This window comes from Musca autumnalis, unplaced genomic scaffold, assembly GCF_047663935.1.
Source record: "Musca autumnalis isolate F117 unplaced genomic scaffold, ASM4766393v1 scaffold_3, whole genome shotgun sequence".
Lineage (NCBI taxonomy): Eukaryota > Metazoa > Arthropoda > Insecta > Diptera > Muscidae > Musca > Musca autumnalis.
In genome coordinates this window covers 65,382,819-65,408,129 of record NW_027411866.1, presented here as the reverse complement: position 1 = coordinate 65,408,129, position 25,311 = coordinate 65,382,819, and the positions used below count along the sequence as shown (strand labels likewise).

The 25,311-nt window shown below is 36.6% G+C and overlaps 1 protein-coding gene across 1 annotated transcript in view; it reads left to right on the top strand.

The window, feature by feature from the left end:
* Nucleotides 1-25,311, top strand: part of Spt6 (transcription elongation factor Spt6) — a 123,424-nt gene that overhangs the window by 13,844 nt on the left and 84,269 nt on the right. The window contains exon 2 of the mRNA XM_073979371.1: nt 23,767-23,854. Within this exon, the coding sequence (XP_073835472.1) occupies nt 23,767-23,854 (88 nt within the window). The remainder of the gene's footprint in view (nt 1-23,766; nt 23,855-25,311) is intronic.

Here is a 25,311-nt window from a genome sequence, read left to right as displayed (position 1 = left end):
TTAGAGACCCTCATCAGAATACTTCAGAAGTAGGCTATAACTCACAACTATAGTATGTAAGTATCATTCAATTCATAAGTATATATGTAAGTATCATTTAATGATCAAAATAAAGTGAATACAATCGGATATAGAAATATCTTAAACTGGTCAGAATATGGTAAATTTTCCATGACCCAACAAATTACAGACAGTACAATTATGGTTTCCACACGAGATCCTGTTAATACAAAAATTTTAGTGCCAACACGTGGGTTTCTTAATGACCAGTTCTGGAGCCCAATCCTGGGTATGTTAATGGGCAACATCTACCTACAAATCCCGGTTACGTTTATATTAATATTCAGGTTTTCAGGAGTAATAGACAAAATCCAATTTTCAATGACAAATGTTGGCGCCCAAATGTTGGACTTTTCGTTATTATTTTCATCAAGAAACCAATTGTAAATATTTTGGTGCCCATATTTTTGGTCCTGGTTATCATCGTAATGAAACTTTGCACACTTCTCCGATTTGGATGACAATACATGAATAAGAAACCAAAACCAATATGGGTGCATTTTTTCTTATAGCCCCCATATAGCGGTACCACCCGATTTAACCCAGATATGCCGAGTGTATTATATGTAGTACACCTATTATTTGTAGGATTCTGTGTTAAATTTTCTAAAAAAACTTGATGAGGCGCTACAGAACATAACGGTGAATAAAGCGTACTTTGATAAGTTTTTTTAGAGTAATTGCTAGTGTGAAAAGTGTGAAGATGCCACACAATCGGTGCGAAAAAAATTTATTTGCATATTTTATATTTGTTGGTTTTCTATGTCTTTCTAATTATAACGCTTGTGAAAACCAATACGTAGCAAAAATATATGCCAAAAAAAATAATAATCGGGTATGTGATGAAAACCGAATCGACTCGATTTGCAGAATCGAAATGGTATATAATCGGAGTGCCGTTGATGATATATACAGTTTTGCTTCGCAAACGCCCCTTTTTTGAATAATATTTTTAAAATCCATTTTCAATTTCATTAAAATATTCACCAAAATATATCGAGATATACGATTTCGATTTATGGCAAAACGAGTCGAATCGTTTTCCATCACATACCTGCATATGTGATTTTAGTTGACATCTTTCCTAGCGTACTACATGTAGTACGTTCGGTACTTGTGTGTAAAAAATAAAAATATTATTTTTACAGATTTTTATCATTAAATGAGATGATAAAGACCTTAGAAGAAATATTTGAACAGTTTTTGCACGATTTTTATGATATCGCAATTGTACCCGCCGAAAGTGTGAACACGAGGGCTACTAGATAAGTTTCTGGCCTAGGCAATATGGTGCCAGAAAACATTGATGACACTAATTTTTTTTTAATTATTTGTTATATAATCTCAGCATTTAGGCTAATGAGGATATTTACAGACTTTCATACGACCAAAATGTGTCTCATCGAAATAATGGTTTTAGGCCTCAAGGTATGCTTGGAAGAAATCCGTTTTAAAAATTTTAAATAAATTTAAGGATGTCCGTCTGGCAAGAGATCACGATAACTCTCTAACGGATCAACTGATTCGGTACAGCATTTGGACCATCCTAATATTTTGTCCAAATATTGATCAAGCTTAAAGTGGGGCCATACCGGCCACTCCACTCGGAAAAGTTCAGTTTAAGACCTGCTCTCGAAATATTTTGATTTCAGGTTATCCACGGATCCTTATTACGACAGTACAATTTTTTCAGGTGCAGTATGGACTGCCTGAAAAAATGGTCCGAAAGCTGCAACAACCCCTGTAGTGGCTGGGCACACGACAACTTTCGAACAGGTTACTGCGTTGGTCCAAAAGAAGAAATATCGTATCTGCGAGTCTTGGATAAAGTTCAAAGATGGTGCTTATCGGTACACTCCTTTCGGTACCTTTCCCACAAAAGTTTAACAATTTACGCAATATTTATTGAACGGAGTAAACAATTTGATCCAAACTTTTGGTCTCGAAACTTATGGGTCGATTCCGTATTACGAGACGAGTCGTGTCGCGTTACCAAATGCAATTTTTCGATTCCGTATGGCAATATTCGCCTGACGCCGTCAAATTTTGTCGCCGTAACGTACATTTTCCGGCAACAACAAATTAGCTGTCGCCGTGCATTTTTACAAACGAATAAAAACGAAAAATTGTAACGTAAGTAACATTTTCATTTATTTTAAGTGAATTTATTTAATATTATATACGTTTTTTGGTTTTTCAGTACTTATAATGGTAAAAATTACTACAAGACAGCAATTTGAAATGCTGGTTGAAAAAATGGACTCATGGGCTCATTTTAAATTCAAACTAAAGAAAAAATGGCTCAAAATAAGAACATTATAGCTACAGGAGGTGAACCATCACAAGATCCGATCTAGTAACCACGTATTGGGCCCCAAATCTGCAGCGATCATTTGCTTTAATGAACTATTGTTCCATATGAAGGCATCGTGAGATGAACCTGGATGTCTACCGTCAACAAACCTGATGCGCATTTTACAATCCCAACCTAACAAACAATTAGCACTTTAGAATTTTTTCAGAATTGGTAAAATATTACTTGCCAACAAAATATTTAAACTAAAATATCCATTTCTATTCAGATATATAGCTGTGTTCAAAATAATAGGAGTGCCCATACACAAAATGGAATGGTCCAAAAAACATGTTTAAACTTCTCCATTTTCGTCAATTCTGCATTTGGTTAACATTGTTGACATCTAAACTGTTAATTCATTAATAGAAATGTGGCAATATGTTTTAAATTATTTACTGTTTACACCAACATTATAATCGTCTTAAAAATGTTTGTTCAATAAAATAAGAGTGTGGAAGAGAAAGAAGAATGAAACAATTTTTATTTGAGTTTAGGGCAGTGTTGCCGAATTTGACGATTTATCGTAATTTTGACGATTTTTTGGCCTAAAATTGAAAAATGACGATTTGACGATTTTATGGTCCAAAATGACGATTTTTCACGTAATCCCGAATTGCATGAAATAAAACATGATAACAATATTTTGACCAGAATTTCACGATAGTCTTTAAGGAAAGCAATATTCCAAACTCGGTTTCATGAGCTATTTTAATGTTTTTAAACAATTTCGAGACGGAATGGCTTTATTTAGGCACATACATTTTTGGAATAGAGGTATTTTCATAGTTTTTGCCTCATCTTGGATTTACATCAGCTGAACATTTTCATGTAGGATTGTTAATGAATGAAAATCTTCCTTTAAAATTTTTCGAGATATAATACTTCCGACCCATGTCCTCTTTAATGAGAGTTTTTGTCGATTTTCGACTGCCCATCAACCAAATGTACGTGTACCGACAAACATGGGTCACGCTGTCAAGCAAGCGAAGTTTGAGGGAACAGTTTCTTGATACTTTGAACGCGTTTTTTTCGAAATGGCGTTTTTGAATTCGGTGTCAACGATAGCTCGAAACCGAATTGACCGATCTTCACATGGTTTGGTGAGCTTATTAAATAAATAAATGGCTGCCCTTAAGCGAGACAGTTTAAAAAAAAAATTGCTAGATTATTTGACAAAAAAAAAAAAAAAAAAAAAAAACAGTCAATTTTTTGTTAAAATCAAAATTTTGACTTTGACAGTTAATTTTTTTTTTATAAAAAAGTTTGTTTAAAATTCTGTTTCGTGTTAAGGTTAAAATGCTTACACACATGTGCGATAATCGACCCATTCGTTTTCGAGTTATCGTTGGCATCGCAAAACGCTTTCAATATTATTTCAACAACAAAAATACCAAAAGTAATATAAGATGTGCTCTTTCTTTCTTGATGAACGAACTTTAAAAAAAATGGTAGTTTCTTTGAAAACAATTCAAGAAAATGAGTTTTTGTGGTCTGCCCAACTAGGGACAAGCCTTTAAGTGAGATTGGGTTATATTTATTGCTGTGGGTTGTATATTTTATGTTGTCGGTCTCATTGACAAAGCTATCGGCTAAAAAATTGCATTAAACGGTAACCAAACCAAAGTTTTGGATCATGATGACGATTTTTTGACGATTTTCCAAATTTTGTTGACGATTTGACGATTTTTTTGACGATTTTCGACCAAAAACTGTCGGCAACGCTGGTTTAGGGCCAGAATTGACAATATTTTAGTTATTAGTAGTGAATTTAATAGATTTGAAGGCAGTTTGAATACAAAAAAGGCTTTTGGATGTGGCCACAATCATGATATTGTGCTTGCAGCTATTTTCCTACAATTTGAGCATTTATTGGGAAATCGATGGATTTTATAAACAAAACCTTTGTTGATTAGAGTTGTTTAACACTCTAGCTGTTACCTCGAACAATACATATTGATTGGTTCCTCATAAATTTGTGTATTTTGATTCTTGAGCCAAGCTTTAGCCATTTTCCATTAGCCTTTTATGTAAGGATTTACCAAAAAACGTATCTGTAAGGCATTAATTCCTCGACCAAATAATGTTTTAAGGTCCTTAGCATCTTAACAGAACAATTATTTTGTTTATATTTGAAAAATTGGATTATTGGCAGATATGAACAAGTTTTCTAAACGCTTTTTGAAAAGCTAATTTTAAGGATATACTTCTGAAGTTGGCCTGCGAATATGTTTATTAGGATTTGCATCGTATAAAACACAATTTTCTATGAGGATTAATCTAAATTAAGTACTTTTGAACGAAAAACGTGAACTTATGTAGGAAAATATAGTACGGTGTATACCAACAATAGAGTAGTCGCCACAAGGACAATAGCCTGTTTTTAGATACGAGGGCAGTTCGGAAACTTCTTAGCCTAACACAAAAAGCGCGGTATAAACAGAAAAAGGTTAAGTGTTTTGGAAACTTCCATCTCTGTTATGAACACATGTTAAATTTTGTTTCGATCTGGCAACTCCTTCATATAGAAACAGGTGTTCAAAAAAGACGCATCCGCAATTTTTTTACAATGGTAAAATTAGAAATGCGTACTGTCACAAAATATTTATATAAAAAAGGTTTATCGGGACAAGGAATTCATAATGATATGGTGACTGTGTTAGGTGAAAGTGCTCCTTCATATGCAACAGTAAAAAATTGGGTTGCTGAATTTAGTCGTGGTCGTGCAAGCATTGAAGATGAACCACGTAGTGGACATCCAAAAACAGCAACAACAACAGAAATTGTAGCCAAAGTGCATGATATGGTATTAAATGATCGACGAATAAAGGTGCGTGAAATTGCTAATATCATGGGCATATTGAGTCTATTTAATTTTGCATGAAGAACTACAGATGAAAAGGCTTTCTGCAAGATGGGTGCCGCATTTGTTAATAGTCAATCAAAAACGCATAAGAATGAACATTTCTCAAGCTTGTTTGGACCGTTTTAAGCGAAATAAAAGGGATTTTAAGCGTCGTTTCATAACTGTTGATGAGACATGGATCCACCACTATACTCCAGAGACAAAAGAACAATCCCAACAATGGACTGAAGCTGGAGGAAGTGCCCCAAAGAAGGCAAAACAATTCAATCGGCTGGTAAGGTTATGGCAACGGTTTTTTGGGACTTCAAAGGTATTTTATTGATTGACTATCTGCAAAAGGGTAAAACAATAAATTCAGAGTACTATTGCAACCTTTTGGATCAATTAAATGTACAAATTCGAGAAAAACGTCCTGGCTTACAACACAAAAAAATAATTTTTCATCAAGACAACGCACCAGCGCACAAGAGTGTTTTAACAAAGGCTAAAATCAACGAATTAAAGTACGAGTTGCTTGACCATCCACCTTATTCTCCTGATTTAGCTCCCAGTGACTTTTACTTGTTCCCAAATCTAAAAAAATTCCTTGCTGGCAAGCGTTTTACCTCAAATGAAGACGCAATTACAGTTGTAAACCTCTATTTTGAAGACCTTGAGGAAAACTATTTTAATCAAGGGATAGAATTGTTAGAAAAGCGTTGGACTAAGTGTATTGAAGTTTCAGGAGATTATATTGAAAAATAAAAATATTTTTGAAAAACTAATGTCATGTTCACACGAGCGTTTCAATTACGTTGTTCGCCTGTCGAACGACGTACACGAATTAAACCGTTTCCACGACACTATTCGTAATTAACAGAAACATAAACAAAATTTCCTTCATTTTTGTTTCCTTGTTTTTACGAAAATTTGAACCGAAAACACATAAAATATACATTAAATGAACAGGAAAAGCAATAGACTTTCCTTCAAATGTATCTTCTATATTCAACTACACACATTTCATTCATTTTTTCCATCAATTCCGAATAATTTTGTATTTTCAATATATTTTTATATTTTTCTATTTTCAAAATTAAAGTGAGAGAGACATGTCAAAACAATGTTTGTGTATACAGACTTTCAGTTATTTGTTTCCTTTTTGTTTCTGATTTTTTACGCGATTTTGAACTAATGGACAAGAAATGTGTGTGGAATTAAGAAGGAAACACAACCATCTTCCTTCTGCTTCTTTATAAAATGTTTAGTTCATTAATTTTCATTCATCTTTTTCCTTTTTTCTAAAAATTTTTGTGTTTTCAACAAATTTTTCTATTTTGAATTTAGACATGTCATAATTAATTTATTTCGATAAATGCTCTCATTATTAGAGATGGGACATATTTTATCGTTGTTCGGAGAGTATTTCTACTTGAACAACGTAGAAAAATCGTCGTTCGTTCTTAGAATTTTGTATGGGGAATCAAGTAATTTATTCGTATTTCAGGGTCGAACAACGAATAGAGAACGAACGACGTACCGTGGAAACGGGCTATAACTATTCACTTTCATTGATAGGCTAAGAAGATTCCGAACCGCCCTCGTACTACCAAAGGACTTTTGTTTTCAAAAAAAAAAAAAAAAAAACAAAAAAAAAAAAACAATCAAATCAAATGTATTGTATGTAGTACTATCAAATTAAATATTTACAGTTTTGGTCATAAATTCAACTAAACAATTTTATTGTCCTTTTTCTTTCACACTCCTATTTTTTTTTAACAAAAAAATTTAAGACGATTTATAATGTTGGTGTAAACAGTACATAATTTAATAAAAATTGCCACATTTCTGTTAATGAAATAACAGTTGAAATGTCAACAATGTTAACCAAATACAAAATAAGAAAAATGGATAAGTTAACCATGTTTTTTTTGGACCATTCCCTTTTTTGTATGGGCACTCCTATTATTTTGAACACAACTGTAAATGGCGAACATCTTCCTTTGGTCCCATTATGTGCACGTGTGTTCCGTCAATGCAACCGACAACGCCCTGGAAATTTGTTTTTGAATAAAAATAGTTTTTATTTCGCCGAGTTTCCTATTCTGTTAATTTGGAAACAATCCAAATTTTACGCAGTTTTTCCTCTATTAACCCCAGAACTTCGCTTTATACCTTTGACAATGTGGGTTGAGCCATCCCGAGGTTAAAGTCGTTGCCATGGGATTCTTGAAAGATTCCTTCTGCAAAAAACCCTTAAAGCAGCACACACTTTAAGGAGTGGCTGTATTGCTGTTGATCTGTGGGTTTTTTATAGGTTAGGTTAGGTTAAAGGATGCGCAGCTGTCATGTTGACAGTCACTTCACTCGGAGACCTTGTGGTCCATTGTGTTCATCATATTGAAGTACTGAAAGGAAGATAAGGTTATGTAATATAGAATAATAGATGCTATAGAGAAGATAGATAACGTGGACAGAAGTAGAAAGATGTGTATAGGGTTTTGAGAGAGATATTTGAGATTTAGGTTAATTGTTCTCGCTGGAGCCATTTTAGACCTTTTGCGAGATGAAGCAGACTTGTTGGCTCGGTGTGGCAGAAGGTTGACAGGGACTGGATGGTGTATTCACCCATGGTTCGCAGTCTACGCGTCGTCAGCATTGGACAGCGACATAATAAGTGTTCGATTGTTTCTGTTTCCTCTTCATCTTCGCACAACCTGCAGTAATCAACATCATTGTTTCTTTCCCATTTGCAGAACATGTATCTTATTCTGCAATGACCCGTGATGATTCCAACCGCTAGTTTCAAGTCGGATTTGTTCATGGAGAGTAAGGATGTAGTTCTTCGTTTGGAGAGAATGGGCCAGATTGCCTTGGAAACCTTACAACCAGGTTCGTGGTGCCAGATCTGGCTAGCATTATCTCGATATTTTTGTTCCAATTGTCTCATGAAGTGGCATAGAGGTGGTTTGATCGAGTTGTCGATTCAATGTCGTTTGACTCCGATTCGCAACGCCCCAATTCATTCGCTTTTTCATTTCCTTCGATGTTGCAATGACCCGGAACCCAACACAAGGTAACGATTGATTTTAGCGCCTCCAAGGCCTTTCTACAGTCTAAAACCGCAACAGAACCGGGGTTTAAGTGATTTGAGGGCCGCTTGGCTATCAACATAGATAGTCACCGGTCCAACTATATCCCTTTTCATGTTGCTTATCAGTTCTGCAGCCTTTCTTACTGCAAATATCCCAGCATGGAAGGCACTACAATTTTTGTTCAGCCTGTATGCGGGGCGTATATTGAGGGTATCGCTGTAGACGCCTGCTCCTGTTCCCATTTCCACCTTTGAGCCGTCGGTATATACTCCTATACCGGGTAGAGGTGGGGAGTTGTTGGTCCAGACATCTCTGTGGGGTATTTGTACTTTAACCTCGTCGAAGTGTAGTTGTAGTGAAATGTGATCACTGATTACCTCCGATTCATATCGCAGTCCTGATCGTCGTAAGATTACAGCGTGACCATGCTCAGAGTTGCGCCATGAGTTTGTCTCCTTTAGTCGGAGAGCACTCTTGGCCGCCAGCTCCTGTACCACCAGATTCAATGGATTTAGATCAAGTAGTGCATTGAGGGCAGCTTGAGGAGTGCTTCTCATGGCACTATTTATTTATTATTATTTATTTATTTATTTTATGAAGAAGTGATTTCTTACTCAAAGCTTTCTACCATACCAGAGAACCATAGCTAAGAATTGGACGTACTATGGTCGAAAAGATCCACTATATAAATAACAGCGTCTTTTGGAAGCCGAAAATAGGCTTTAAACCTAAAAAATTAACAATTATTTTGATGAATGTTGGAAACCAAACAAACTCACAGTACTGATGGCAATTCTAAAGGATTAGATTTATCTCTTAAGTGTCGTCTGATAGATGCTACGTCAACTATATCTTCTTCACTATCATCAAAAAATAGTTCCACTGAGCTTATCATTTTAGAAAACTATAACTTTTGTGTACAACTTGTTCTGATATTTTTTTTTCTAATTTATACAAATCAAAAATAGTATGCCTTGCACGCTAAAGTTCCGGGGTTCGACATCTCATTTTCAACGGTGACAAAAATACCCTTTCAGTGTAATGTTGGCGACATTTTCTGGGTATTTCAGCCATGAAAAACTTATCTACAAGTGGTGTTTAAAGAAAGTAGGTTACATATAATTGAGCCAATATGAATCGCGTATTGTCTATCGATTTAAAAAAAGGACATGTAAAACCAACGTTATGTTAGACTGGACCCAATTCTGTGTGACATTGTCCATAATTTAATATTAATTTTTTTCTTCAGTCATTGCACTTGGAACTTCTCCCTTATGTAGCCCAGTCAAAATAGACATTGAAATAGCAGAAATTCCCACAGAGCTGAATTTTAGTGGAAAGCTAGGGTTTGCCATTAAAAGCAACGTCCTAAAAGTCCCCATCGATCCCCCCGGGCCCCACCTCTGGCTACGTCGCTGGTTTTCAGTATGTAAGTTTTTTAAGCTTGTGTTTCCCCTTATTGGTCAATTTGTGTTACATATTAGCGGTATTCACTCATTGTGGTAGATTTACAACTCTTGTTAATGTACTATATGTACCAGGGTTTTTTACAACGAAGTGTGAATGTCTTTTTTGTGAATATCGTAAACAAATCAAAGCATCTTAACGTCGTCGTAAGTCTATCTTTTAGCTTCAGTTTTATTACACTTTTTTCATAAAAAAATTGTTTTTTTCTTGGCCTCTATTCTTTTTATTTTTCCCATTTTTCTACCAAAAAAACAAAACTCCGACATAAAATAAAACTCACAACAAAATGACGGCACAACAATCAGCTGTTCTAACCCTTGTAAAAGTACAATGGAATGTTTACAATACTTTTAGGTCGAGTAAATTAACAACCCTGTGGTAAATTAAACTTTCATGTATTTTGTTGTTGTGGTATTGTAAACACTTGTAGATCTACAATATTAACAAGATGTACAAGATCTACAATGCCACTTTACCAACATGAGTGAATACCGCTATTGTCAATACTATGTTAACAGTGTCTGTGTTTCCTGAGGTGCGGAAAGTAACCAAGATAGTGCCTATTTACAATGGTGGCGATACTGATGAGTACATATTGTGTTTAAAGTTTTTATTGAGACGAAAAAATTTTTACTAGTTTTGGAAAAAATCTTATACAATAAAATACATGGCATGCTATATCGAGTATAGTATTTTAACAACAAAGTAATCATACAAATGATTAAAATATTTTAATTACAACACTCTCCCTGAATGTATAAACATTTGCTAGGAATTAAATAAATTAACATCAGTCTACCTTCAGCATTCATTGTGAACGGTCGATTTTGTGTTAAGCGCTTACTCACAAACAACATTGCCTGTTTTTTGTTTTATCAAATCATAACTTAAAATTTTGTTTTTGTTTGCCATCATTTTTCTTCGGTAAAGGGTGTTAAATTTAATTTGACAAGGAGGAAATTATTATGGGATCTTGGACCCGGGAGGGACGTCCCCAAAACGAAAACGACCGAAAAACCAAACTACGTATAACCCGAGCTTGTGCGACCTAGATTGAAAAAAGCATGTCCAAAATACATCATTGTAAAAACAACAAATCCGGACAAACCGTTAAAATCATATAACATTTTCCTGGTCTCTAAAGCAATAAAACGAATATCAAGTGAGCCTACGCTAAAAACCATTATGACAAGAGACGGAAATTTCCTGATTTTAACCAAAAGTGAAGCCCAAGCAACTCGTTTTATCAAAGCTAAAAATTTGGGTGGTATTTGCGACATCGAATGTTCTTTACATCCCAAATTAAATACAATACAAGGATTTGTAAGATGTGATTTCCTCACAGAACTTACAGAAAATGAAATAGTGGAAGGTCTAAAAATGCAAGGTGTGGTAGCGTGTAGAAAAATTACTTCCTTTAGAGATGGTAAAATATCTAATACTCCATCTTGTATCTTGAGCTTTAACCTTTACGATCTGCCAGATACAATTGAAGTTGGAATGATTGATGTAAAGGTGAAAGAGTATATCCCAGATCCTTTGCAATGCAAGAATTGTTTCCAACTCGGACACACCAAAAAATTCTGCACAAACGATCCTGTATGCGAAGTTTGTTCTACCACTCCTCATGATCCAACACCCTGTTCAAAACTCATTTGTATTAACTGCAGTCAAGCACACAGACCCAACAACAAAAAATCAATCCCACGGCAGCGGGTTCTTTCGTACCGGATTGACCCGGAACAACACAAAACCAATGTTCCGGCCAGCGGCTGCCACCTCAGTGTGTACATGTTCGTGTTTGTTTCGTTTTTCTGTGTTGGGAGCAGCATATCCCGGAATGCCTGCTCCGAATTCTATTGGTCCGAGCCGGGACGGAAGAAAACCCAGGACCAATATATCTGTGCTCAGTTTGTCACATTCGCATCTTCACCCACATCCAACCTTCGGTGAGATGCAATAGATGTCAGGAGTGGGTGCATCTAAGGGGTTGCTCTGGACTCGTCCACGTGAGGGACTACGACAGGGACTATGTTGCTGCATGCTGTGTGAACACAGTTCCCAGTGAGTCGTCGTCGGATTACGAGACTCCCTCGTCGTCTGATTACGAAACTCCCCCGCAGTCCCCTCGACAACAACCGCACACGCAGCCATTAACACCAGCCGTTGTTGTCCCAATCCCCGAAAATGCAGCCTTTTTGCAATTGAATTGCAATGGACTCCGAGGTAAGATCGAGGAGATAGTAGATTTTATGAGTCGGAAGAACATCAAGGTCGCGGCGGTGCAGGAAACCAAGCTGAACAACAACCACAGCTTAGAGCATTGCGATGGTTGAGGTGGGGGATTGGCTTTCCTATTGCACCAGTCTGTCCAATACAGACCTATCTCGCTTGAGCCTGTCTCTAATGACCCATACATGGAATGTATGGGGGTAGCAGTCAGGTGTGGAGCTGCCGAGATAGAGTTGCTGAATGTATACATCCCGCCGAGAAATAGCTGTATCCATGATTATAGGCCTGACATTAGCCCGCTCTTGCAAGGTCATAATCGTCTGGTCCTGGGGGATTTTAATGCGCATCATGAGATGTGGCATTCGGCCCTCGGAAACGACCAGAGAGGTACAGCGCTGGCTGAGCAGATTGATAGCTCTACGTTTTGCACGGTCAATGAGGACGCCCCTACCAGAATTAGAGGAGAGTGTCACAGTTCGCCTGACATAACCATCGTGTCACCTGGTCTGACAAATGACGTTACCTGGCAACCCGTCATTTCCCTTGGATCAGACCATCTCCCCATAATTGTGTCCATTAGCAGACCACCCGACTTCATCACCTCTGAACGCCGCACGTTCGTCAATCATAAAAAAGCTGATTGGCCGAGTTTCAGAGAGTTCACCAATCACCGCTTCAGAGTATTGCCCAATCCTTCTGATGTTCGGGTAGCGGAAAGGACGTTCCGGGACATCATCACTGCTGCAGCCGCTCGCCATATCCCTGCTGGTCGAATACCCGAAGTAAGACCAAATTTCCCAGCAGAGGCGACGGGATTAGCAAACGAGCGTGATGAGCTTCGACGTATCAACCCCAATGACCCCAGAGTCAGGGAGCTGACACTGGAAGTTAACAGGCTGGTCGGCGAGCATAAGCGGAACAAATGGCTAAATCATCTGAAGAGCTGCAACATTGGAGCCGGTATAGGTAAATTGTGGGCAACGGTTAAGTCACTCTCGAACCCTGGAAGAAGGGAAGATAGGACCTCAGTCACGTTTGGCGACGTTACGTTGACTGACCCGAAGAGGTGCGCAAGTAATTTCAACCGACAGTTTGTCGAGCATCCCGAGAGTGACAGGGCGAAGAGAAGAGTATTACGTCGCATCAGAATCTCTTCCTGCCGAGGATGAACCACCACAATTTACAATGGATGATGTTGCCAATGCCATCAGGAACGCTAAATCATCCAAAGCGTTGGGCCCTGATGGAATCTCCATGGTAATGTTGAAGCAGCTGGATGAGCCGGGAGTCGAGTATCTCACCAAAGTCTTCAACTTGTCGCTAGCCACCCTCGTTGTTCCCGAAGTCTGTAAAATGGGCAGGGTGGTCCCACTACGGAAGCCAGGCAAGGATGCCAGCAAAAGTGAATCGTACAGACCGATTTCGCTTTTGTCGCCCGTAGCAAAGACACTTGAGGCCTTGATCCTCCCCAGTATCAGAAATAGCTATCAAGTTGCCGATCATCAACATGGATTCCGTAAGCAGCACAGCACGACAACAGCGCTGCACGCCATTACCACATATATCTGTAAAGGACTCAACCAGAGACGGCCGTGCGATAGAACAGTGATGGTGGCTCTTGACTTATCAAAAGCCTTTGATACAGTCAGGCACTCCACGCTGTTTGAGGACTTTGAGCAGACAACCCTCCGGCCAAGCTTGAAACGTTGGATAGTCAACTATATGTGTGGACGCCAGTCGTACGTGGAATTCAGGAATAAGAAGTCCAAACCCCGTAGAGTGAAACAGGGAGTTCCCCAAGGTGGGGTGATATCTCCGGAACTGTTTAACCTCTACCTCTCCTGTATTCCACCCCCTCCAGACGGCATTGAGATCGTGACGTATGCGGATGATTGCACGATCTTGGCGTCGGGTACCTATCCTGATGACATCTGTGAGAGACTGAACAACTATTTAACTGATCTTATCACATTTTTCCATTCGAGGAATATGCAGATTTCCCCCACAAAATCTACGGCCACTCTGTTCACCACATGGACAGCGCAATTTGGACGTGAGTTGAATGTCGTTGTCGACGGTAGCAGAATTCCGACCACAAACTGCCCTAAAATTTTAGGGGTCACATTCGACACTACATTCACGTCGTGCGCACACGCCACAGCTATCTGCGACAAGTTGAAAAGTAGGAACAAGGTCCTCAAGTCCCTGGCCGGCAGCACTTGGGGTGCAGATAAAGAAACCTTGTTGACCACATATAACGCGATAGGTCGGTCTGTGGTAAGCTATGCGGCTCCAGTCTGGTCCCCGAGATTGTGTGATTCGAACTGGAAAAAGATTCAAACTTGCCAAAATGCAGCCCTGAGAACAGCGACAGGGTGCCTCCTCAAATCTTCAGTGGACCATCTACATGAGGAGGCAAAAATTCTTCCTGTAAAGCAACACAATGAGATGCTTTCGTTGCAGTACCTGCTTGGATGTTATCGTGTGAGCCATCCCAATCACCATCTTGTGGGTAGGCCCGGCCCATTCAGGGAGATCAGGAATTATATACATGCTCTAGAGGGAGAGGTCCAACGATACAGGAGAGAACCCCTAGATCAACAAGCATATCAAGCAGGATTGAATAGCATTCACACGGACGTAGTTGCCAAGGCCTTAGGCAATTATAGTGTGAATAAAGTACTCGGAGTACATCCTCCATCTATCGCAGCTGAGGAGCGTCAGCTGCCACGACAAACTAGAGTAGTTTTGGCTCAACTACGCTCGGGATATTGCAGTCGCCTAAATTCTTATTGGGCGGAAATCGATCGCGCAGTGCAAGACATCTGCCCAGTATGCGGCATGGGCCCGCACGACACACAACACCTTTTTAACTGCCCCGCCAAACCTACCCATCTAACTCCAGTGGATCTATGGCTACATCCCATCGAAGCAGCCACTTTTCTTGAACTGGAGATAGACCCAGAGCCAGATTGAACAGAGGAACGAACAAATAAACATAACAAAAACACTGTTACAACAACAACAACAACAACAAAAAATGTCCAGTGTTTCAGCAGAGAAAACCAACCAAACAACAAAACTCATCATCAAAACCATCAACACAAAACCATACAGCAAAAACAACCAAAGAACAAAACACATCAAACTCAAATTTAAATACTACAACAAACAAAACTGCAATCAACAAACAGAAATTACTTGAGTGCTTCCACTCAAGAATAGAATCGCTCTCTCAGAGCGATGCTAACAAACAAAATAATGTATCTGAAAACATAACACAGAATCCAACATCAGATACTCCAGTTGTATCTGTACCACCTACAGGTACATCTGCGAAAATAACTTCCAGAAGACCTGAAATAGACTATGGCGACATAGATATGACAGAGAATTAATATTTTATAATATTAATTCTTTTTTTTCTCATTATCTATGTCTAATTTCAAAGTTGCCCAATGGAATATAAAGGGCTTAATTAATAACTACATTGATCTCCAATTACTTATCAAAGATCACAACCCACAATTTATATCGCTGCAAGAGACACACATTCCCGTACAATCACACCCACCAATTGCACCAAATTCTTTTATCTCATACTCGTCCAATCATATTGCCAATACAACCGCTAAAAGCGGTTTGGCAGTATTTATCAAAAAAAATATTCCTCATAAACGCATTTTTAATTCATCGAAAATATTAAATATCGTTATAGAAATCACTTTAAATATCAAAATAACAATAGTATCGCTCTATATTCACCCGAATGAAAACTTCGATGTCAATGACATTTTGAATCTGTTTGAAAACACAAATACTCCCATTTTACTAGTTGGAGACGTGAACAGCTGGAATGTATTATGGGGCTCTGACAAAAACAACCACAGAGGCGTTATATTAGAAAACTCATTCAACATACATGGTCTATGCATCCTAAATGATGGAAAACCAACCCACCTGTCAACTTTAAATACATTTACAAACATTGATATTTCATGCTGTTCTCCATCTCTTCTTCCAATTGTCAACAGCTACACACTCAACGACCTCTACAATAGTGATCACTTCCCTATTATCACAAACATAACTACCACCGTAAACATATCCCGTTCTAAATCTACATCTAAATTTAACTTCAAAAAGGCTAATTGGAGTGGATATCAAAAAAAACGTTGATGATCTATTAGAGAACAAACTGCTGGATGGAAATGTAAATAAGGTGAATGCCATATTTACAAAAACAATAAGAACGGCTGCCAATTTGAATATACCACTAAAACATTTCAAAAATAGGCCAACGGTTCCTTGGTGGAATCGAAATCTGGCAATACTTCGTGAAACCCTGTAGGAAATGTCAATAGGGAATCTATACTGACTTACTACTGACATTGTCTACAGTACTACTGACAAACTGTAGACAACTAATGTAATTTCCTATTGACATTTTGTATGAACGTGTCATTCGAAAGTCAGTACTGACAATGGAACTAGTATGTCAATAGTAAGTCAGTAGTTCCTGAGGAACCATGTGTTGACATTGGAGGTAGTGAGTCAGTATAGACATTGGAGGTAGTAAGTCAGTATAGACATTGGAGGTAGTGAGTCAATAGTACCTGATTTTCAATACTAAATTTTTTAGCTTATTTGGAACTTTTCATAGATAAAACAGCTATATAGTACGTTTAATAAGAAAGAATATGAAGCTACACATTTGTTTCAATACTATATTTCATTAAAGAATAAAACAAATAATATTGAAAATGCTAAAAATGTACAAATTGCGTATTACAGTATTTTTATCTTTTTAAATGGCTAAGCCAAAGAATCCACATAAGTAAACATTAGTAAATAAAGACAATGTTTTCAAGGCTGCTTAAACATTTTAACATATAAATAATAAAAAAACGTTTTCGTTTTATTTTCTTGGCCAAGTCGCACCAATGAATTGTCTGCTTAAAATAGTTCTTATTCTGTTGCACTTAACATTTTATCAGGCGATTCGCTGAATGTTGATATAATATCTAGGAATTGAAAAGAATAAACATGTATAAATAAACATAATAAATATGTCATTAAATTTGCTTGCCTATTACAACTGTATAACATTGGAAAAATCTCACAATCGATTTTTGCCAAATAATTCTTCAACATTGTATTATATTTAGTTGCATTCAGCATTTCCAGCGAGACGGGAAAATATATACATCAGGCTCCACAATCTTCTCTAAAGGTTCCACATAATGTCTAATTGTCGAAATTTCACCACAAATGTTGTTAGTCGCCTCAGAATTCGTACTTTGCTATAGAATTGTTTATTTTTCACATGTCTCTTATATTTTCTTTTGTTCATACTTGTTATTGGAATTATATGCTTTAAGTTTTCACGATATTTTATTGATTTTTACATAAACACTGTTTTTCACCAACCGCAAAAATTATTTTACGCCAAACAATTAAGAAAATTAAAAAAAGATGTTTCTTTGGGCTATCATCTGTCAATATACACAATGCTTCTTCTTATTAAGGTAAAGGTATCAATAGTTGACAACCTGATGACAAAGTGTTGACTTTGTCACCATATTAGTAGACAAAGTGGCGACATGTCAACACATGACCCCACACTTCCTAAAGGGAAGCTTTCGTATTTTCAAAAAAAATCGAACTATAGATAACTTAATTATGTATAAAAGAACAAAGCCAAATTCAGATATGAAAATAAGAGGGCAAAAGCAATATGCTTCGAGAACTTTACGAAAACAATAAGTAGAGACACTCCTCTTTCTATTGTATGGACCAGGATCAACAGAATATCTTGTAAAAACACCTCACACACTATAACGGCAATTGATGTAAACAACACTCTCTTAACTGACTCAATCGATATTGCAAACTACTTTGCAAGTCGTTGGTCTAACGAATCTTTAAACAACAACTTCCACTCGGATTTCTGTACTGCAAAAAATACTATGCCTTCCAGATTTATTCAGTCGCCAAGTAATAAACACGGATCTATTATAGAGCAAAGTATCTCCATAGCCGAATTAAAACTGGCCTTAAAAAAAGTAAAAGGAAACACTCCGGGTCACGACCGAATTACTTATTCCATGATACAAAACCTTTCACATGTAAGTTTATCAAAGCTATTATCCTTATATAATGAAGTTTTCAGCATGGGAATTCTACCACACTCATGGAAGTCAGCGATAATTTCAGCAGTTCCTAAACCTCATAAAAGTAAAACTGATTTTTCCGGTTACCGTCCCATTTCATTATTGTCGTGTGTATCAAAACTAATGGAACGTATTATTTCAAAAAGACTCTCGTGGTTCCTTAGTACCCGCAAACTTATTGCTTTAAATCAGGTAGCATTTAAAGAAAAACAAGGTTGTACAGATGCTCTATTACACATTGACTACTACGTTACAAAGGAACTATCATCTAGAAGCCACGCTACAATATTAGCAATCGACTTTGAAAAAGCGTTTGATCGCGTAGGCATTCACATTATACTTGAAGCTTTATCATCATGGGGAGCTGGATCGAAGATCTTAAACTATATTAAATCATTCTTAACAAATAGGCATTTTCGTGTTAAGATAAACAACAACATTTCTCAACAATTCCCGTTACACAATGGTATACCCCAAGGTTCACCACTCTCTGTCGTCCTTTTCCAAGTAGCTTTTAATGAAATAAGCGGTATCATCAATAAACACAACATTTACCATTGCCTGTATGCTGACGACTTGTATATCATTAGCATAAATAAAAACAATGATGCTACCACAAATATACCCAGCAAAATTTATTTGAAGTTGTTCCTTGTGAAGTAGTGATTGAATAGCTTTTTTTGAAGCAGTCCACGCAGAGTCATGAAAAATGCAGTCCGTTCTTCATATTTTGACAATGTCCGATTTGAATCCATTTCATAAAATTTTCACATTTTAAAAATTTCAAAATTTTGCAAAAAAAAAAAAAAACTTAAAAAGACAAAGAACATAATTTGTTTCTTGTTAATTATAATAACAGCAATATGTTTGCATCCATAAAAAGTAATTTGTATACAAAAAATAATAAAAGTGATTTCGAACTACATCTTTGTTTGTAGCCAAAGAAGTAGTTGAATCATATGTTGTTGTGATTTATTTACTACAAAGAACTAATGCAAAATGTGTGCTTAAGAATAAATTAGACAGTATCCTCACTGCACCATGCCCTTGTTAAAATCATGACTTCTTTCACATAAAAAGATGTAGTCCGGAATCATCACTTGCACTCATGATTTAACTACTTCTTTGGATACAAACATTTTGCTGGGTATTCTCTGAAGTTTTACAAGAAATCAACAACTGGACAAAAAAATCTGGCGCTAAAATGTCACCATCAAAATCATCTATAATTCACATTTGCAGGAAGCACAATTGTACCCCTCCAGAAGTTTCAGTCAACAACACTGTCTTTCCTCGAGTAAATAATTTGAAAATCTTGGGGATTGTCTTTGAAAAAAACTATCTTTGGAATCAACCCAGCAAAATGTTTGAAGCCAAAGAAGTAGTTAAATCATGAGTGCAAGTGATTCCGGACTACATCTTTTTACGTGAAAGAAGTCATGATTTTTACAAGGGCATGGTTCAGTGAGGATACTGTCTAATTTACTTCTTAAGCACACATTTTGCATTAGTTCTTTGTAGTGAATAAATCACAACAACATATGATTCAACTACCCAGCAAAATGTTTGCCTCGAAAGATGCAGTTAAATGATATGTACAAGTGATCTGGATGTGCATCAAATTATGCATTTTCACTGATGATTTTTACAAGAGCGTGACTACTGAAAGATCCACTCCAAAGCACTGCATTTTAACTAACCCTTTGGCACTGCATTTTAACTGACCCTTTGGCACTGCATTTTAACTGACCCTTTGGCATTGCATTTTAACTAACCCTTTTGCACTGCATTTTAACTGACCCTCTGGCACTGCATTTTAACTGACCCTTTGGCATTGCATTTTAACTAACCCTTTGGGGTAGAATAGGAGGCAGTCCAAAGCACGTGTTTGGTACAGGCATTCTGCGGAAATTGTGCAAGCCATTACAAAATATGCCAGAACAAATAAAATGCATTTATTATTTGTGCAAAACAAAAATATTAACAACTTTATTACATTAACACAAATTATGAAAATTCTCCATTGAATTCAATCGCAAACATGCGTGTTTCCTCCGCTTGCATTTGTTCCAAGCTGAACTGTTTTTGCTTCATTTGCTAAATGGGTTGTCTTCCCATCACCAGTTAAGATTTCGACACGTACTCCAACAGCACTCCATTCGGAAATTTTCTTCTGGTGAGTTGCCGGAAAAATGTTCACAAATTAAATATTATTTAAATATTAAATATTATTTAGTTTGTATTAACAAATGTTTGGACATGTTAACACGCTTATCTCTTTTTGGAAAATGAAAGCCGCTGCCTGTAGAGATGTACAATCTGATTTATGTACATATAGGGATCTCTAACAACTGCTAATAAAATGTAGCGAACGGAGTGCCTTTTTCACGACTCCGTTTGGACTGCATCCGGATGCTGTCAAATTGTGAGGAATTGGAGTGCCTTTTTCACGACTCCATTGAACTGCATCCGGATGTTGTTAAAATGTGACAAGTGGATGTGATTCTTTGGATTGCATCCAAATGCGGTTAAAATGTGAGGACTGGAGTGCCTTTTTCACGACTCCAGTTGAACTGCATCAAAACATGCCGTGACAGAACTAGTCCACATTGCACTACTTCCAATTTATTTTGCTGGGTACTCATTGTACAAATTCTTCAATGAATGAATACATCCACTGAAGTTGTGTTGTGCGTCGTTGTGCTTTTTGTTGTTGATGATTATATTTATTCGTCCCGTAACACGATCTAAAAACATTCAGCAAGAGGGGATGGACACAAATAAGAGTGGTATGAGTGAGTTATTTTGTACTTGGTTGTGCATCATTGTTGGTTTAGTCTGTTTAATGCAAATGCTTCGTATGGAGGCGGTTGTTTGGAGATTCGGAAGAGGTCGTTCGAATAATCGGAGGTTCAGAGGAGGTCGTTCGAAGGTTCAGAAGAGGTTGTTCGAAGTTCCAAGGTGGGTGGTCGGAGGTAATTCCAAAGTTCGAAAGAGGGTGGTCGGAAGTTCAAGGGAGGTTGTTCCGAAGTTCAGAGGAGGTTGTTCCGAAGTTCGGAAGAGGGTGGTCGGAGGTTAGTTGGAACTTCGGAACAACCTCCTTTGAACTAGAGTTGTATAGTTCATGAACGAACTAGTTCAATTGAACTATTCATTGAATAGAGCGTATGAACTAGATCAGTCGATATAGTTCATTATAGTTCAACAGTTCACTGAACTATAATCAGTCGGCGACCGTACGATCAACGAACGAACGATTCACAATCTAGTTCAACAGTTCGTTACATATCGTCAGTGTCATGCTTAAGTGTTCCATACGCCATTTTTGACATTTTGAGTTACATGTCCATACCTTTCAACCCTGCTCTTTATGAATTTCTAGTCGGTTTTCCTCTACCTCTTATAGTTTTCGAGATATAGAAATGCACCATATCAGCGTTATTGGCTTTGACAGACTCAGAAAACAATGAGATACTCATAATCAAGGCACATTGAATAAGGTAGCCGACTCACGACAGCTGATTGAACATGAAATGTCAAAACAAATTGTTGTAATTGTGATATGTAAGAGGTAGTTTACACTATCTATCAATGTCATATGACAAGAAATAAAAACATTCCATATTTACTCAGGAAGGCAATGTGGAGACGTAGTTTTTTACATTTTTGCTGGTGTGGACGCACAGAGTGAATGGCGTAAGGAAAATCTCCAATATTACACATATTAGCGAATATATAACGATGGAAAATTTCATGTCATTTGACATTTACATATAGTGTAAGCTACCCCTAAACAAACATCTTATTCTGATTGGTCGAAGCAAATTCGCTGCAAATTTAAGAGCCAAGGCGAATTGATTTTCTTTACAAATGTTGACATTATGTTACACAAAAGTTGCTTTGTTGTAGCAATTCGCCGAATCGGCTACCTTCTCTATGTGCCTTACTCATAATAGCTGCACTTTGGTTTCACTGGATTTGTCGAAGGCGTTTGATAGCCTTAATCATTACTCTCTCGTATCAAAACTTCAGAGTGGTTTTAATTTTTCCAAAACCGCCTGCAGACTGGTTCGTTCTTACCTATCTGAAAGATCTCTTTATGTTTCTCTTAATGGTGTTAATTCATCAGCTCGAGAGGTTACTTCGGGAGTTCCTCAAGGGTCTGTATTGGGGCCTATTCTTTTTTTAGTATATCTCAACGACGAGTATGCAAAGTAACTATTGTCAACCATATGCCTATGCTGATGACATTTATCTCCAATTTACATCGAACACTACTCAAAATTGTATTAATAATCACCTTGGTTTTATTGCAAACTTGATGACTACTAATAGTCTTGTAATTAATCATTTTAAAACTAAGGCCATTATTTTTCATTTCCGAAATCGATGTTTCCCGTGTCATCAGTTGTTTATAAATGACCAGACGATAGAAGTTGTACACTCTCTTAGATGCCTGGGTGTTATTATTGATTCATATCTTAATTTTGAAGATCATATTGACCTCCTTGGTAATAAGGTATGTCTCATTTTAAGAAGGCTGTATTGCTTAAGGGTGTATACTCCGAGGCATGTGAGATGCCATTAAGATCAGTCCTATTAATGTCCCTTATGAATTATGGAATTGAAATTTATTCTGGGACATGGTCATTTTGTATTGATAGAATAGAAAGAATTTTCAGAAAAATTATACGCTATGTGTTTGGTCTTAAATTGCATGAGCATTCCCGTGTATTGCTATGTGTTCTTATCGTGATTATATTAACCTCCGCTTGGTTCTACAATTCTATAAACTTATGAAAACGTCTTCTCCCACAGTTCTTGTTAATGAATTTTCATTCATCAACCCGACTCGCAATATTCAAATTGATATCCCTTTGGTTCATTCGGTTATCTATGAAAAATCATTCTTTGTTCGAGTTTATCGTTTTTGGAATTATTTGCCTACCCATTTTAAATTATTTTCGTACTCGTATAACTCGTTCAGAGACAAACTCTTAGATTACATTAATGGTCATTTGATCCCATTAAATTGATAAGTAGTTTTTTTACATTTTGAACTAGCTCCCATAGGACCGTCGTATCGTATTGTCTTTTATTATTTAGCAATGTTCATCTGGCTGGGGAGCCTAATATATAAAATTAGTTTATATAACTTGTTTATGAAATATATGGATTATTTAGTTATTTAATTACAAATTTAGCATAGAATTTTCTGTACAATACATTATTAATTGGCCTTATAAGGCTTCCTATGTATTGATATTTATAATTAAATGAAAAAATGAAATGAAATTGACCTCTGGTACACAATTTATTTTTTATTGGAATTTTTGTTTCCTTATTTGAATGACTTTGATTATAATCCTTTGAATTAACGAAATAATCCTATGGTCATTGAAGAGCATTTTTATTTGTAAATATCTGCCAAATGGCTTAGGCATCATTAGAAATGTAATATCCTTAATGTTTAAAGATTAAAATAAAAATAAAAAAGATTTGATATAACATAAGTCTTTTGGTTTTTTGTATCTATTTCAGGAGGAGGAGGAGGAGCTGGATATAAACGAAAAGAAAAGAACAAAAAATCTTAAAGCTATGGCTGACAGTAGCGAGGAAGATGAAGAAGGTAGGTTGATACTAAATACTGCCGCCATAAGAAACACCTGACAGTTATTCCATAAATCATTGTATTACACAGCTACACAAAATCTTATACATGTATATGGGGATTTCTTAGTGAAATCGAACACTTTTGCACAATGTGGTTTTTGATTTCCTTTATTTGCTGTGTTGAAGCTGCTCCTCAAACATTTCAATATATCATATATATCAATATATTTGACCGAAATTAGGATGAAAATCGGAAGTTTTTGCAGACTTTCGGACCGAATTTGGTCCGAATTCTGATAAACTACCGTATGAATTTCTGATTTATTAACCGACGTTCGGACAGATATCGGCCCGAATTCGGAAATAAAATATTATGAAATTCGGAAGTTTTGGACCAGGTCTGATGAACTATCGTATGAATTTCATATTTATTTACCAGCAATCGACCAGAATTTGTTTTTTAATTAAAAATGTTGAAACTACAAAGTTAATTCATGAAAAATTAAAATCCTTGCATATAAATGTTTGTTTATCTGCTATAAACATATTAAAGGTTTTAATATCGTCTTAGGCTGTGTTAAATGTTCGTCAAGACTTGGTAGAAAAAACCAAGTGTGGAGAACAACAAATTCATCAACACGATATGTGATATATAAAACAATTGTTATTAATATATGAAAAATACATGTCTTCACATGCAAAAGTTGATACACATAAAAGTGTTAAGAAACTTAACTTTGGCATCATACATACAGTGTCGGCCAAAACTAAAGCACCCCCTTCAGTACATATTTTTTTAATAACAATTTTTTTAAGAAAACAAAGTAATAAATTTATTTTTTATTTTTCTTTTTATTTATATCTTTATTATTGGAAACACACAAAAATAAGGAATTCAGAATTTAATAAACAAAAGCTAAAATTCAAAAAACATTCTAGGTCGCAAATATAAGCGGACAAAACTAAAGCACCCCCCAATTTGAGGTACAACAAAAACTATTGAAATCAAAATTTCGTTGCATATCCTCTATTCTGGATGACACAATCACATCTTCCAGGCCTAGAGGATACAAAATTATTAATTATTGCACGCGAAATAATTGAGTTTCCGAAAATTTAGCTTAAATCCCCAAAATACTAAAAATCGGAAGTTACCGTTATATGGGAGCTATACCCAAACGTGGACCCAGGTTCACGATTTTTGGTGGGTATGTTTTGTGACCACTAGAAACCCTAAGTACCAAATTAAAGCTAATTTAGTTGGAAAATGTGGCTGAAATATCCAAAATACCGAAGATCGGAAGGTACCGCTATAAGGGGGCTATACCCCCTTGTTCATATTCATCCAAAAATGATGCTACAGCATCCTCTGGTCAAATACAAAACCGCTTAGGTTTAAAAATTAGCAATGGAACGATTCACAGAAGAACGATAGACGCCGACTTATTCAGTCGCTAGACAATTTTCGCCATT